This window comes from Stigmatopora nigra, chromosome 17 (assembly GCF_051989575.1).
Source record: "Stigmatopora nigra isolate UIUO_SnigA chromosome 17, RoL_Snig_1.1, whole genome shotgun sequence".
NCBI lineage: Eukaryota > Metazoa > Chordata > Actinopteri > Syngnathiformes > Syngnathidae > Stigmatopora > Stigmatopora nigra.
Window position 1 is genome coordinate 9,581,402 of NC_135524.1, and position 15,605 is coordinate 9,597,006.

General features: G+C 39.1%; 1 protein-coding gene across 1 annotated transcript in view; it reads left to right on the forward strand.

Moving 5' to 3' along the window:
• Positions 1 to 12,318, forward strand: part of LOC144210339 (poly [ADP-ribose] polymerase tankyrase-1-like) — a 46,913-nt gene extending 34,595 nt beyond the window's left edge. Inside the window, exons 23-29 of the mRNA XM_077736960.1 lie at positions 549 to 669; positions 2,043 to 2,140; positions 3,634 to 3,708; positions 3,834 to 3,939; positions 5,693 to 5,879; positions 5,958 to 6,114; positions 7,176 to 12,318. Of these exons, the coding sequence (XP_077593086.1) occupies positions 549 to 669; positions 2,043 to 2,140; positions 3,634 to 3,708; positions 3,834 to 3,939; positions 5,693 to 5,879; positions 5,958 to 6,114; positions 7,176 to 7,262 (831 nt within the window). The 3' untranslated portion in view covers positions 7,263 to 12,318. The remainder of the gene's footprint in view (positions 1 to 548; positions 670 to 2,042; positions 2,141 to 3,633; positions 3,709 to 3,833; positions 3,940 to 5,692; positions 5,880 to 5,957; positions 6,115 to 7,175) is intronic.
• The last annotated feature ends 3,287 nt before the right edge of the window (positions 12,319 to 15,605 follow it).

Below are 15,605 nucleotides of genomic sequence, written 5' to 3' on the forward strand. Positions count from 1 at the left end.
TGCAAAGCTCATTTGCTCACAAAGTTTTCTTTGGTGGGCCCCCAACCGGGGGTACCAGGAGTAATCAGCAATTTAGCAACTAGGGATGGAAAGGACAACTATTTGGAACGTTCATTAATCATTAAATCATGCACATGATTTCTTTTTCGCAAGCCGCACAAAATCATGGCAGGCAGATCTGGCTCACAGACTGTGTTTTGACACGTGCCCTACACCAACCTTTTTATTTTTTTGCCAAATAAATGTTTGGCTTGTTTTTGGATCGTAGCTCATGGCATTACATTTTAACAGGGTTAAAGATCTTCAGAAACAAAATATGAAACAAAACAAATGTGAAAACCAACCTATTTTATTCTTGCATTGTATTAGACATGCAGAGCTAATATTGTAGCTGACTCCATCATCATAATTTGCTAGTTGTTCATTTCAGGAGATAGATACCATAGATTTTGTATTTAAGTTGGTTTATATTTGTCTTTATCCAGTACCTGTGCAAATAAGGTTTTAATAAGAAAAGTTACAGGAGTGGTTGTCTTTTGTATGAGCAGATCTCATTGGACGTGCTAGCAGATATGGGCCACGAAGAGCTCAAGGAGATCGGGATCAATGCTTATGGGCACAGACACAAACTCATCAAGGGCATCGAGCGGCTGCTGGGAGGTCAGCAAGGTAGGACAATGCATACATTTGACCATTCTTCTCAAATTGTTGGGTGGGCATCCCCTAGTGACAACCATTTGCCGTAGTAGTGTAATTACACATCCAAGAGAGCAGTGCTTCCCAACCTTTTTTGAGCTGTGGTATTTTGCATTGGAAGAAAATCTCAAGGTGCACCATTAGCTGAAAACCTTCTAATTTAACAATGGACACGAAACGCGAAATAATTGAAAAATATGAGTGGGGTACGTGTTACTGAGCTCGCTAGGCAATACGAGAGGAATACGTCAACCATTTCCATCATCCTTAAGCAGATGAAACTGTTTTTTTCTTTTCTCATCTCGCAAAATTATTCCAAAATCTAATATTTAACACCGACCTTATGTACCCAAAAGTTGATATCTGTGTTCCCCAGACTATGGTTTCGAGTGATGTAAAAATAAAGAATAATAATAATATAGCAAACAAACAGTGATAATGAGATTATAGAAAGCTGTGCCTAGAATATATGACAGACCTAAACAAATGAATTTATGTATCACAAAATCATGCGTACTGCAGGTCACTTGTTTTTCTTTTAAAGTAAAAATGCACCAAATATCACCAACAACCTTATTGTACTTAGAGCACTTGGGTAAGCAGATGATACCATTTATAGTCATGTTGGTATACAGTGTTCCCTGGCTTATCGCGGTTAATAGGGACCGGACCTCCCCGCGTCAGCTGCGTATCCGCGAAGTAGGCGGGCCCCTTCAAAAATGCTTAAAGAAACGTATAACACGTGCACAAAACCACCACCAAGTAAAAACATCATAGTAGTCCAGATGGAGGATCTTCTGCAGTTTTTTTGCACGTAAGAAACATCGTTATTGGGAGTTGTGAGCATTGTTTTTTTTTGGGCGGTGAAGATGCGCCTAGAACAGCCATGACGTCATCAATGCGATTCCTGAATTCTCAACATGTTATTGACCATTTCTTTGGCCTTTTTTTGATGCAATTACTAATTCTTATTGAATATTTTGTTTCCACCTCTTGTAAAATAATGTAATTTATAATTTTAACTTAATATCTTTAATTTTTTTTTCCTGAAAAAAATCTGCGAAGCTCTGAGTCCGCGATAGCTGAAGCGCGAAGTAGCGAGGGAACACTGTATAGGGATGTCATAAACAAATTCCTCTTCCTTAGTAGGGGTCTAAACAAAAATAATTGACTGATTATACACCTATTGTGTGTGCATTATGTTTAGGGTCAAGAGTTGGCTGCAAACTTATTGCACTTAAATCTGGGATGGAAAACCAAAGACAAATCTTAGTTGCATTTACATCAAATAAGTGTACCGTATGTAAGATTCATATAGCACAATACGCCCCATTCTGTGTTTGCAGGTGCCAATCCTTACCTGGCATTCCACTGCTCCAGCCAGGGCACCGTGCTGATTGATCTGGCCCCAGATGACAAGGAGTTCCAGTCTGTGGAGGAAGAAGTAAGCATGTAGTCATATAAATGCAGATGAAGCTTTAATATTTACCTGGCAAGTGACAGTCTAGTAATTTATAGTCTTTGTCATGCGCAGCCAGTTCTTGCATTTCTGATATTTGGCACAAACTCCACGGTTGGGTGGGCTCTGTAGGAAGTGCGTCATGAAACCATTTTAGATGTCCGCCACTTGTTGATTCTTTCTGGGGCTTCTTTTAAGTTCTTTCATTCATTTTCTGAACCGCTTGGTCCTCACAATGGAGTGCTGGTGCTTATCCCAGCTGGCTTTGGGCATGAGGCGCTAGACACTGAAATGGTGACTTGCCATTGGCAGGGCACGAGGAGACAGGCACCCATTCATGCTCACATTTATACCCAAGAGAAATTTAGTGTCCAACTAGCCCAGCATGCATGTTTTTGGAATGTGGGAGGAAACTGGAGAAAACCCACGCAGCGAACATGTAAATTCCACACAGGTTGACTGACCTGGACTCGAACCCACGACCCCAGAAGTGTGAAGCCGACGCGCTAACCACTAAGTCGCCGGGCTGCCTTTCTGTTAAGTTTTATGACTAATTCACTGTGGGCAGTGAAGTAACACTTACAGTAACCTTGGAAATTATTGTCGAGACAATGGGGAATTGTGGAGTATGCTAAGACGTATTAATGGCCGTTTGCAAAAGATCATTTGTCTCTGATTAAATTAGCAGTTTCTCATAGTGCCAAGAATCACCATTAAGGGGTACCGTAGTGCTACTGGGTATCTTATTTTTGTATGTAGGAAAGAGTAATAGTAGTATTAAACTCGGCTCACTAATAGCTAATATGGTAGTGTTGTTACGACTGCAAACTCTTCTACTTGTCATTTAAACTGTGGTTAATGACTTGGCCGGCAGATAATATAAACTCTTGAAGCATGCCTTTATTTGAGAACTGGGTTGCAGTTAGTTACATTGAAGCCATTTGCTTATGATGTAAAACTGTACAATTTGGGAATATAACAGAATGCAATGATTGTCCACATATATTTGTCAATATATCTTTTCTTTAAAATTATACTTTTATTTCAAGTTAAAACTTTGAACTTTTTATGTATGTTTCAATCTGATGAAAATATGGAAACTTCCAGATTATTGCATTCTGTTTTTATCTACAATGTGTTTAGTGTTCGTTTTTCTCTTAATGAATGTGGTTGTACCTTATGCTAATTTGCTTTCACTAATGTAGTAAAATGTAACGTTTTTGAAACATTTATATTAGAAAATAACTATTCATGAATACCAGCATTATCTAATGCCAGGAATGAGGCTTTTGAAAAGAAATAATGAGCTAGAAATGCAAATATTTTATTTTTTTCAAATGAATACAAAAGCTTCAGCATCTCATTTACGTGTTTTTTCTTTGGTTCCATGTCTTTCTTAATATGATAAAAGCATTTTTCTTTTCTTCTCATTTTGTCTTGATAAAAACATTTTTCTTTTTTTTTCATTTTGTCCTCAGCTGCAGAGCACGATCAGGGAACACCGTGACGGCGGTAATGCTGGCGGCGTCTTTAGCCAATACAACATCATAAAGGTGACGACTGATAAACACGGACTTAAGGGACCTCATTAGCTGACAACAATGCAACTTTAGAGTACTGTCCCTTAAGTCAAAGACACGTAATGTTCCGTTTTTGGATGATTCATTTGTGTGTGTAGATTCAGAAGGTGGTCAACAAGAAGTTACGTGAGCGCTACTCACATAGGCAGAAGGAGATCGTCGATGAAAATCACAATCATCACAACGAACGCATGCTTTTTCATGGTAAGGGAACTATGAGCTTTCTGACACCCTTTTATTCACACCTGAAATGTGCAGTTCTTTCACTAGTAACCAGACAAGCACTCCATCAGGTTCTTCTTCACACTTAATACTCAAGGACAGTAGTTTAGTTCCAAGCCAATTTCAAAGCAAATTGCTACACCTTCTGAAAGAGAAGTTTGTGTAATATGACTGACACTCAGTGACAAGCTTTTTTTTCTCATGTTTAAATTCAATTCAATGCAATATGGTGCATCAGATTTCCACACCTGGCAAATAGTATGGATTCACCCGTCTTTGGCAAGCCCTCACTCCTTTTATTCTAACCCTAACAAACTCAGATCGCAAAAATGAAATAATCATGTCGAAAGTGCAACTTCGTGGCATTCAGAATCACTGAAAGAAAATGATTAAAATCATTGTGGTGGGTATTAAATTTTACTTTTATAGACCAAACATTGGTAAAAATAAAAATGTAATCACACAGACTGGTGATTCCATACTTTTTGCTAGGGAGTATAATCTGCACCTCTCAAGTTTCAATAAAAAATACATATCGGTGTACATATTATTTTAACATGGAATATTTACTTAAAAAGATGTTACGGAGAGAGATTTGATTGATCAAAAATTTGCTGGATCCTCGTCATTCAAGGAGCTGTCCATAAAACTGTTCACAGCCAATCGGGAAGCTCTTAACTTTAAAATACAGAACAGTAGAATTACTAAGAAGATGAAAAAAATATATCCACTTGCCTGTTTTAGCATACCAGCTTTGTTGTAACACAATATGGATGTCCATTCTTATTAAATCCACCAAACCACTATTTGATAGCCTTAACTTATCCTTTTGTAATGGTACCAATTATTGAAAGGAGCCATCTTTGCAAATAATATCCCCATAGCCCCTAATAAATTTGTAGGGTAGTGTAGCACTTTCATTTAGCATGCTCTGGATAGCCTTCTTTCAATCTGTCAAACTAGTTACCATTTTTTTTAGTTTGAAACCATTTTTCTGTGGTGGTTACCGAAGGGGTTTTTATGACAACAACGACATATAAATATCATTTGTCTTATCGTAAATGGCCTCAGGAATGTCGTCAACAGGAAACTAGCGGCACAGTACATAAATTGACTTTATCTCAGGCGTCACCAAGTCCTCAACGTCCTATATTCAATGTGTTTTCATATCTCCCTTTCTCCAACACACCTGAATTAAATACAGACGGATTAGGTGCCTTAGAAGACTGGAGTTGGTGACTCCAGCTCTAGCTGATTTAAAATCTGTGGCCTTGCTTTTCTTCGCGTCAGTCAGGCGTTCTAGACATACAATTTGTGACATTAAGAAAGGAGATTGAGTCAAATCATTAATCCTTGCCAATTTGCTTTTCCCACATTCTTACATAATATTTCACCATTATTCTACTACAGTGGTCTCAAACCGGTTCTACATAGGGCCAAAGTGGGTCCTGGTTTTTGTTCCAACCGATCCAGTGCCGACATTTTGACCAATCTGGTGTCTTTAAAATAACTAGCACCTGACTCTAATTAACTGATTGCACTTGCAAAACGTATCCTTGTTGAGTTGGAATGAAAACCTGCACCCACTACGGCCCTTTGAGGACCGGTTTGAGACCACTTGTACAACTGTCGGTATAGTGTAGATTTCTCAAATAGCAAGGAGTGTGTCATCACCTTGTTCAACTCTGCTAATGTTCTCTATCTTTTGCTCTATTCTCTCTCACTTTGGTGCCAGGTTCTCCATTCATCAATGCCATCATTCACAAAGGCTTTGATGAGCGCCACGCTTACATCGGCGGCATGTTCGGTGCCGGCATCTACTTTGCGGAGAACTCTTCCAAAAGTAACCAGTATGTGTATGGGATAGGCGGAGGTACAGGTTGTCCCGCCCACAAAGATCGCTCCTGCTATGTGTGTCACAGGTAAATGCTCTTCCTACCTTCCCCCGACACGGGAAATTCGGTGTGCTAACGTGAGCATGGGCTATATGTTTCTTTCAGGCAGATGTTGTTCTGCAGAGTGTCGTTAGGTAAGTCATTTCTTCAGTTTAGTGCAATGAAGATGGCCCATGCACCCCCGGGGCATCATTCAGTCATAGGCCGGCCGAGTGTCAACGGACTGGCCTACGCTGAGTACGTCATCTATAGAGGAGAGCAGGTGTGGACGTTTGTATTTGCTCATTCGGCAATGCTTTTCATATTGAGTTCATAGTAATTGTTAGAAATGGGCATTTTGACTGACACCTTCACAAAGTTATTCAATAAAAACATGCCTTTAATATGAAAAGGTATGCCCAATGAAACCAAAAACCATATGCAGTTGTACCTCTACTTACAAAATTAATTGGTTCCAGAACTTTTTTCGTAACTTGAATTTTTTTGGAAGCAGAGGAGTACTTGTACTTGTGCTATGTAAATTCTGCATTTTGACCCACACTCCTCAAAATACTAACAACTAAATCCATGAAAAATGATCAAAGTGTACCACTTTTCTAAGAAAGATGTGAGAAACAGACAAAAATAAAAGAAAATAATATATAAATGTAATGAAATAAATAAAAAGCATGCACAAACTTGTTCTATCCGTGCAGTAGTGCAGTACAGTAAGGAAGAAGCTAGCGTTAACTTATAAACACATCTAAACACCTTCAAAATATGAATTCAAAACAACTTTGCAGTAAAGAGAAATCCAAAGCGGTAAAATTCTCTCCATCTCGCTGTCCAGTCCAGAGAGGCCATGCCGAGGAGTCACCCCGTTTACCTCAATAGCATAGCGATGCTAATAGGTGGGTTACGGCCAATTGTATTGCCAAGCAATCTTCTATTCTGATTTTCAATGAATAACAGGACCGCTTATTCATCTGATTCCCACCAATAATTTTAAATGAAGAACACTGTGATGACAAATGGCAGTCAAAAGAGTTGTTGTTCTGGGAGGCGCCAAGCGGAATTAAATCAGGATGCAATAATGATGCCACAATACTTTCCAAATAAAATAACAGATATAGGAAATGCAATTACGTTTAGGGAGATTTTGTAATATGGATCTTGTTTCCGTATGTTGGGACGGTTATTTGCATATCAAATGGATTCGTAACCTGATATTTTCGTACCTAGCGGCATTCTTAAGTAGAGGTACGACTGTATAAATGTATATATATTCATTTTATCTGAAATCCTCTGTAATCATTGTCCTCGCCATTTGCGTGTCATCACCAGGCTTACCCCGAGTACTTGATCACATATCAGATCGTCAAACCGGAAAGCGTAGCCACGCCCTCTGTGCCCGCCGAGCAGAAGTCTTGAAGCGCGCTGGTGTCACAGTTGCGACCCAACGTCTCTGCGTATGAACTTTTGGGAACTGCCCCAAGAACCAAGCGAGCGTGATGAACTGGGCTGACGCGTGGCCGCCTCACCCAAAGTGCTTGTGTCCAAAGGGGCCATTGGACTTTTCCCATTTACTGAGCAGCAGTGGGATGTTTCATGAGGTCTTCAAACTGATCAGAACACAAGGGACCAACACCTTAACACAAATCAAACAAAGTCATTTTTATGATTGCCTACGTTGAAATGGTAAATATGCCAGAGACTTATCCAAGAACAGTTTATCATTTCAACTTTGTTCAACCATACAAAAACTACCACATAAATGCCAGGATCAAGAAAAGGGTGCTTATAGTACATGACACGCACATGTGGCAACAAACACTAGGCTTTGACATACATAGCTTTTCTTTCGGGTCCTTTCCTTAACCGAAAACTACTTTAAAAAGTTCACCTCAACTTTCAAGTTTTTTTTCCATGACTTTGCAAGTCTGTTACACAAAAAGGTCAGCATTTCACGCGGCCCATATCCATGGTTGTTGTTTACGTGGGAAGTGGCCATTTGCACACTTTGCGCTGAACTCATCTTATTTGAGAATGAGTTTTATATTATCAGTTATCGTGTTGAAGTAATTGTCTGCTATTGGCAGTGACAAAGGTCCAATACATTTCTGCCGGTAATGCTCAACTTTAACACTAATACTGGATTGGTCGTCAACAGTCATTAGGTCATAGCCCATCCACTAGTCCTCAATCAAAAGTTTGCTCTGGCATACAAGTTCTACAAAAGATGTTCAGTAATCCCTCAAATATCGCGGTTAATGTAGACCAGACATGGCCACGATAGTCAAAAAATCTCGAAGTAGGGTCACCCCTGTTAAAAATATATTTTTTTTTTATTTTCACAAAAATCAACGCTGAAACTCATAAGCAGAAGCCAATCTTGCTACTAGGACTCGGCACTGAATTTAAAAAAATAATAATAATAATTGCAGAAAAAATCGCAAAGTAGTGAATTTTGCGATAATCGAGGGATTACTGTACTTGATTTAATTAATTAATGTTGTGGACAACAGGTGTTAAACGTCCAAATGCATTTTGCACTGTGGATTTACTAAATTCAGCGAGAGCCAAGCTGATCAAACATACAGCATTTGTGTCTGTTCACGCAAATGTTAAAACACGCAAACAGTTTGCAAACTTGTTTAGGTGTTAACGCCTACAAATCCTGTGAAATAGGCAGCTAAAACAATGTAACATTGGTGCCTCATGTTGCTAAAATTGTCCCTCTTTTGTCTAAGTGACTCCCGTGTTTGCCCTATTTGATCAAGTAGCAGTAATTTTTTACCTTTCAAGATGAAACACATTGTTATAATATCCATCAAAAAGAGGGAATGAATACGCTGAAGTAATTCTCATTTTTAAAATGTTTACAGATTTTTAATGTTTTAAACAAAAATGTCCTCCATTAACTGTTGGAGCATCCCCAATATACGTAGTAGAGAAATAAAATATTACATCGACATACTCCTGAATAAGGAAATGAGATCGACTGAGAAAGAGAATGTTCCTGTTGATATTTTTACTGGATGGAACTTGTTCATTCTTCCCTAAAATGACGAGATGTCCCTATAGTTCCTCACTTTTGGCGTTCAATCCGATCCTAAAGCTTATAATTGGTCTGTTCAAGGGCTACAATCAGCTGAATGTCACATGCGCACAAAATGGTGTCTTTCTTAGCACTGTATTTACATCAGATTTTGGGAGACTACAAACAATTATTGATAATCTTGCGATTTTGACAAAATTTGGTCTTTTTAAAAAAAATTAAAAAACAAACTCCAATAAATCCACTGATAGTGGTCTAGTATTTATACACATACATACACACATATACACACATACGCACATACACACACACACACACACAGTGGGGCAAATAAGTATTTGGTCAACCATCATTTATGCAAGTTATCCTACTTGAAAAGATTAGAGGAGCCTGTGATTGTCAACATGGGTAAACCTCAACCATGAGAGACAGAATGTGGGGGAAAACCCAGAAAATCACATTGTTTAATTTATAAAGAATGTATTTGCAAATTGAGGTGGAAAATTAAGTATTTGGTCAATACCAAAAAGTTCATCTGAATACTTTATGTACCCTTGTTGGCAATAATGGGGCAATAAGGTTTTCTGTTACTATTCACAAGTTTTTCACATACTGTTGCTGGTATTTCGGCCCATTTCTCTATGCAGATCTCCTCTGGAGCAGTGATGAAACTTTCAACTGCCTCCACAGATTTTCTATGGGGTTGACATCTGGAGACTGGCTAGGCCACTCCAGGATCTTGAAATGCTTATTACAAAGCCACTCGTTTGTTGCCTGTGTGTTTGGGATCATTGTCATGCCGAAAGACCCAGTCACGTCTCATCTTTAATGTCCTTGTTGATGGAAGGAGATTTTCACTCAAGATCTCTCGATACATGGCCCCATTCATTCTTTCCTTTGTACAAATCTGTCGCCCTGGTCCCTCTGCAGAAAAACAGCCCCAAAGCACGATGTTTCCAACCCCCATACTTCACAGTGGGTATGGTTTTCTTCGGATGCAATTCAGTATTCTCCAAACATGAGAACCTGTGTTTCTACCAAAAAGTTCTATTTTGATTTCATCTGACCATAACACATTCTCCCAGTCCTCTTCTGAATCATCCAAATGCACTCTAGCAGACGGGCCAGGATTGGATTGGATTGGATTGGATAACTTTATTCATCCCGTATTCGGGAAATTACATTGTGGCAGTAGCAATAGGGTGATTAGACAGAACAGCAAAGCAAAAGCACAAAGTACAAAGCAAATCAAAGTAAATGGGATCATCAAATCATTAAAACATAAAAGCAGCAAAACACAAAACGACCAAGAGTGGACAAAGCTACCGTGGCCGCCGGCTGCCGCTTAAACAGTGCCATTTTGGTTGCGGTAACTGAATCGGACTCAAAAAGTTGTTGTAAAGTTGGACAAAAACTGGAACCCCACAGAACAGCAAAGCAAAAGCACAAAGTACAAAGCAAATCAAAGTAAATGTAATCATCAAATCATTAAAACATAAAGCAGCAAAACACAACTAACAAGAGTGGACAGAGCTACCGTGGCCGCCGGCTGCCGCTTAAACAGCGCCATTTTGGTTGCGGTAACTGAATCGGACTCAAAAAGACCTTCTAAAGTTGGACAAAAAGTGGAACCACACACAGGAAGTCTTCCACGAGATGGGGAACTTCTGCAGACAGTGACCGAGGTGGAGAATATGAAGAGTCGCTCTTGCAAGCTTATCCGCACAGTTACTCGGTAGTCTGAAGCTGAAGAAAACAGCAGCAGGGCAGAATACCTCGACTCCGTTGCTGGTAGGGTCCGACAGCTCTTCCATCCCATCCCACGATGGAATGGTTGGTCAGAAGCGTTGCCTCTTCTCCCAGCACTTTTGTCCAGCTCCAGACCTCCGGCGGTACCGAGGTGTTGCTCCTTCTGCTGCGTATTGTAACAGCTAGTTCCATGTGTGTGACAGCGTAGGCATTGCTGGCTGTGGGTCATTGTTGGAGTTATTCTGTGATACTATTTTATGTATATGTGTGCATTTAATCGTTTTTGCATAAGAGCTTCTTCAATTTGTCTGGGACGAGCTCGGGATCGTAACATGTCACCGAGTCCTCGTTCCAAGGACTTGATTGGAATGCAGACCTGGAAGGACGCTTACGAAATTGCTGATGCTGCGTGATTGCTATCCAACAACCTACGTGATTACTCGCATATTGTCGTAAATCGTGACACTCTTTTCGATTGACTATGGAATTGTTTTGCCGAATGGTGGCATGTTCGTTTAAATTCCAATGGAGTTGTTTTGGAGTTTCAACCTTAATGGTTATTATTGAATACCTGATATGTGATGATTGTTACAGCTGTTGTTTTTGCTTACGCATATTGGATTAATCAATAACCTTGTAATTGTTTTGATTTGTGGCCTTAAATGGGCAGGAGAAATTGCTGCTCGCCAGATTTTCATTTATGACGAGGCGATGTCAGAATGAAACCTCCTTCAAAAATTATCACCAGAGATGCCAAATTTATCAAAATATATATAATTAAATCAGATGTCCCCCGTATTGTTTTATAATTATATTAAAGTTTAATTATTGATGAACCTAACAGTCATTCACTAGGTTCCACCGTGTGGTTCTGGGATTTTTGCCCACCCTTCTTGTTGTCATTTTGACGCCACGGGATGAGATCTTGCATTTGAGCCTCAGATCGAGGGAGATTATCAGCAGTATAATTTCTCCCACAGTTGATATCTTTACACCAAGTGTTTTACCTATTGCAGATTCAGCCTACCCAGCCTAGTGCAGGTCTGCAATTTTGTCTCCGGTGTCCTTCAACAGCATTTTAGACTTGGCCCCAGTGGAGTTTGGAGTGTGAGACTGAGGTTGTGGACAGGTGTCTTTTATACCGATAATGAGTTAAAACAGATGCTATTAATACAGGTAACTAGTGAAGACCTCGTTAGAAGAAGTTAGACCTTTTTTGACAGCCAGAAATCTCACTTCTTTGTGGGTGACCAAATACTAATTCTCCACCATTATTTGCAAATAAATAATTAAAAAATCAATTAATGTGATTCCAGTTGTTGTTTTTTTTCCACATTCTGTCTCATGGTTGAGGTTTACTTATGTTGACAATTGGAGGTCTCACTAATCTTTTCAAGTTGCAGAACTCGCGCAATTGGTTGTCGACTAAATACCTATTTGCTCCACTGTATATATATATCACATATATTTCTGTCATGTTTGAGCCTTTTTGTTGTGGTCCATTAGGCACCCTCTTCCATTTTGAAGTGGGGGAAAAAGATGGATGAAAAATATTATGATTTCCTCATTTTTTTGTGTTTGTTTTACTTGCTATTGTACAACTGGTTGTACATCACTCTTGTCTACACACATTGTTGTACAGAAAAGAAAACTATGAATAAAAGTACTCCAAATCTCAAATCATCAACTTTATTGTAATTCTAGTTTCAAATAATATAAGGACACAAATGTTGCACTGTCGGCCTCCCAGCACAGTACAGTTCATGTTACATATGACTGCAACTTTCCTTAAACTAGCTAAACTAACCCTCCCGGTTCTTTCTGATAGTGATTAATTTAAACTACCTGGACTGTAAACAATTTTTATCCCCTCAATACCACTGTTAGTTTTGCATGTAATCGTCTCAGCTAATCTCATTTTCTGAGCTGCTTTATCTTCACTAGGGCTGAAGGGAGTGCTAGAGCCTATCCCAGCTGGCTTTGGGCCAGAGGTGGGGGACACCCTGAATTGGTGGCTAGTCAATCGCATGGCACAAGGAGACAAACAATTCAGGTGTGTCATTGGAGGGAGACATGGAAAACAGACTTGGATAGTACCGAAGTTGGGCAACCCTGTTTTACACCATCCATAATGGCCAATTAGTCTTGAAGAAACATGCTAATCTACTACTTCGATAATGATATATATGTGTGTGTGTGTGTGTGTGTGTGTGTGTGTGTGTGTGTGTCTGTGTGTGTGTGTATGTGTATATGTGTTTTTTTGTGTGTATGTGTGTTTTTTTGTGTGTATGTGTTTTTTGTGTGTATGTGTGTGTATGTATATATGTATATGTATATATGTATGTGTATATATGTATGTGTATATATGTATGTGTATATATATGTGTATATATGTATATATATGTATATATAATATTAATTTTATCAGAGGTTGAAAATAATAGCGATAACAAAAAAAAAATAAAAGAAAACATTAGCTGTAGTCGTTAGTGTGTTTAATCTGCATGTAATCGATTGGATATAAATCTTTCCTCAAAATAACACTGTCTTGTGGAAACCAAGAACATGATATGCAAACACTTTTCTATAACATTTATAGGTGCATAAATTTACCAGCTTTGCAGCAGGCTGAAAACATAAATCTCAAATGTTTCACTCCAAACCACCAAGAGGCGCTATAAAACCAAACATTGATGGATTTCATCACTTAACGTTTTTGTGTACTACACATTTATTTTTTAGACCTTCGTGGTGTAGACTGTAGAGGTTCGCTCGCCTCACTTCGGTACGGGCAGCCTATCCCAGCTGATTTTTGGATCAGAGGCCGGGGACACCCTGAACTGGTAGCCAGCCAATTGTAGGACACAAGGAGACAAACATCCATTGATGCTCTCACTCATACCGAGGGGCAATTTTGAGTGTCCAATCAGCTTACCATGCCTGTCTTTCGAATGTGGGAGGAAAACCAGATTAAAAAGCCCACACAGGCTCAGGTGAAGGACATTTTGTTTATCCTTATTCAAAACAAGACCTGCCGAGGCGTCTTGTATTTGTTGGGCCTTCTGTTTTGATTCTGAAGGTGTTTTGAAAAGAGTGCTGTCCCAATCGTGTATGTAACGTAGTTTAGACTAGTCTTAAATTTCTACTCACAATAAACAATTGATGTTATATTTGTAAGCATAAATAGAAATTTAGGATTGAATAGATCTTTTATGGGGGGCCCAGTGTAGTGAGTGGTTAGAGCGTCGGCCTCACAGCTCTGAGGCCCTGGGTTCATCCTAGTGAGGATAAAGTTGTGCAGAAATTAATGAATGAATAATACTTTCTTGGCAGGGATGGCCAACTTTAGTCCTCGAGGAATCCTATTCAGTCTGTTTCCATCTCTCCCTCCTCTATCTTATGATCATAATGAATACCAATGTTGTTGTTTTATCTGGTTAATACTAAATAAGACTCATGTTTTGTAAGAACAATTTTTATTCAACTGTAATAAATAAATGCACATTTCATTCAATCTACACAATAAAATTGAAGGGAAGGATTTTTTAAAATGTAACATATATACACAAGTATCAATGACTGTATTTGCTATTGCCATATAATGGGTTCATCTGCATTAAGCAGACATGTCGTAGGAGATGAACTCACACAGACAAAAGTATTGCCGTTTTTTACTCGATTGATTGACTCTCGCTCGCCATCTTCCATTGCATGTTAGACCAAAAAAAAAAGTCACCGTGTTGAGCAGATCAACCACCAATTACAGATACAGTATTGCATCACTTCAAAGTGCTACAGGGTGTTGACAATCTTTGATAAACAAGAAAATGTATTTTGTGGGTGTAGATGTAATAAGCAGCAGGAAGTGATTAGTTGAGTCTAATAAGACATTGTGACATTAACTGGACCGTTACTTCTATTGCCACCAGTTCAACAGGGTTGCAAGTTCAGTATTGCAGGGTATGATTTCCAAAGAACAGGCCTCCCTCATAAAAAAATGTAGTCAAGATTACTTAGTGCTCTTTCTGTCAAGGCTGCAATACTCTAACTTTTTCAGGGCCACAGACGTCCAATCCTGTGTGTGTTACTGGGTGGCTTATACGGGAGAAATTGTACAATTCAACATTTTAAGGCAATTTTAAGGGTGCGGACACCCTTAAAATTGCCTTAAAATTGTTGAATTGTACAATTTCACCCCCATATAAGCCACACACTTAAAATTGCCTTAAAATTATTGAATTGTACAATTTCTCCCCCGCATAAGCCACACACCCTTAAAATTGCCGTAAAATCGTTGAATTGTACAATTACTCCCGTATAAGCCGCCCCCTGATTCACAATTTTCACCTCCGTATTTGTGGTTTTAATAGAGTACAAATGTTTTACCTTGAAAGGAAAATTTAATGAAAAACCATCACACATGATATTTCTACTCAGAAATACTGTATGAATCAAAAGCACATTGATAGGGTCAATAACATAACTTCGTAATTCATCCAGTAATGGTTGTTTTCTCACTGCAAAACAGAAAATAACCAACAAATAGTAAATGTTAAATTTCCAACATCTACTGGTGAAGAAGAGTGTAGCAACACTGAAAGTCTTGTGCGCATATAAGCCGTACCCTTGATTCAGTCATCATTTTTTGAGTTCCAAATATTGCTTGTCTGCGAGAAAACACGGTATTTATTTTAATCTGTCTGTCATGAATTTAAATGAGTTTGGCACAGTACAGCAAGATTAGTTCATCTGCTGCCTGCCTTCCCAGTGGGGCATCTATGGTCGCCAATGGCAGCCTGTGAGTTGTGCCTGACTATCTTTCTTCGGTGTAAAACGCAAGAGCATTTCCTGGCCTGGCGCCACACGGTCAGGGAACGAGCGGAACATCTGAGAGGAAGAGGCAGTGACTAAGAAGAGATTAAGAGGAGCAACATGAAAGAAGATGAGAGAGGAAGGTCTTTTTGAGA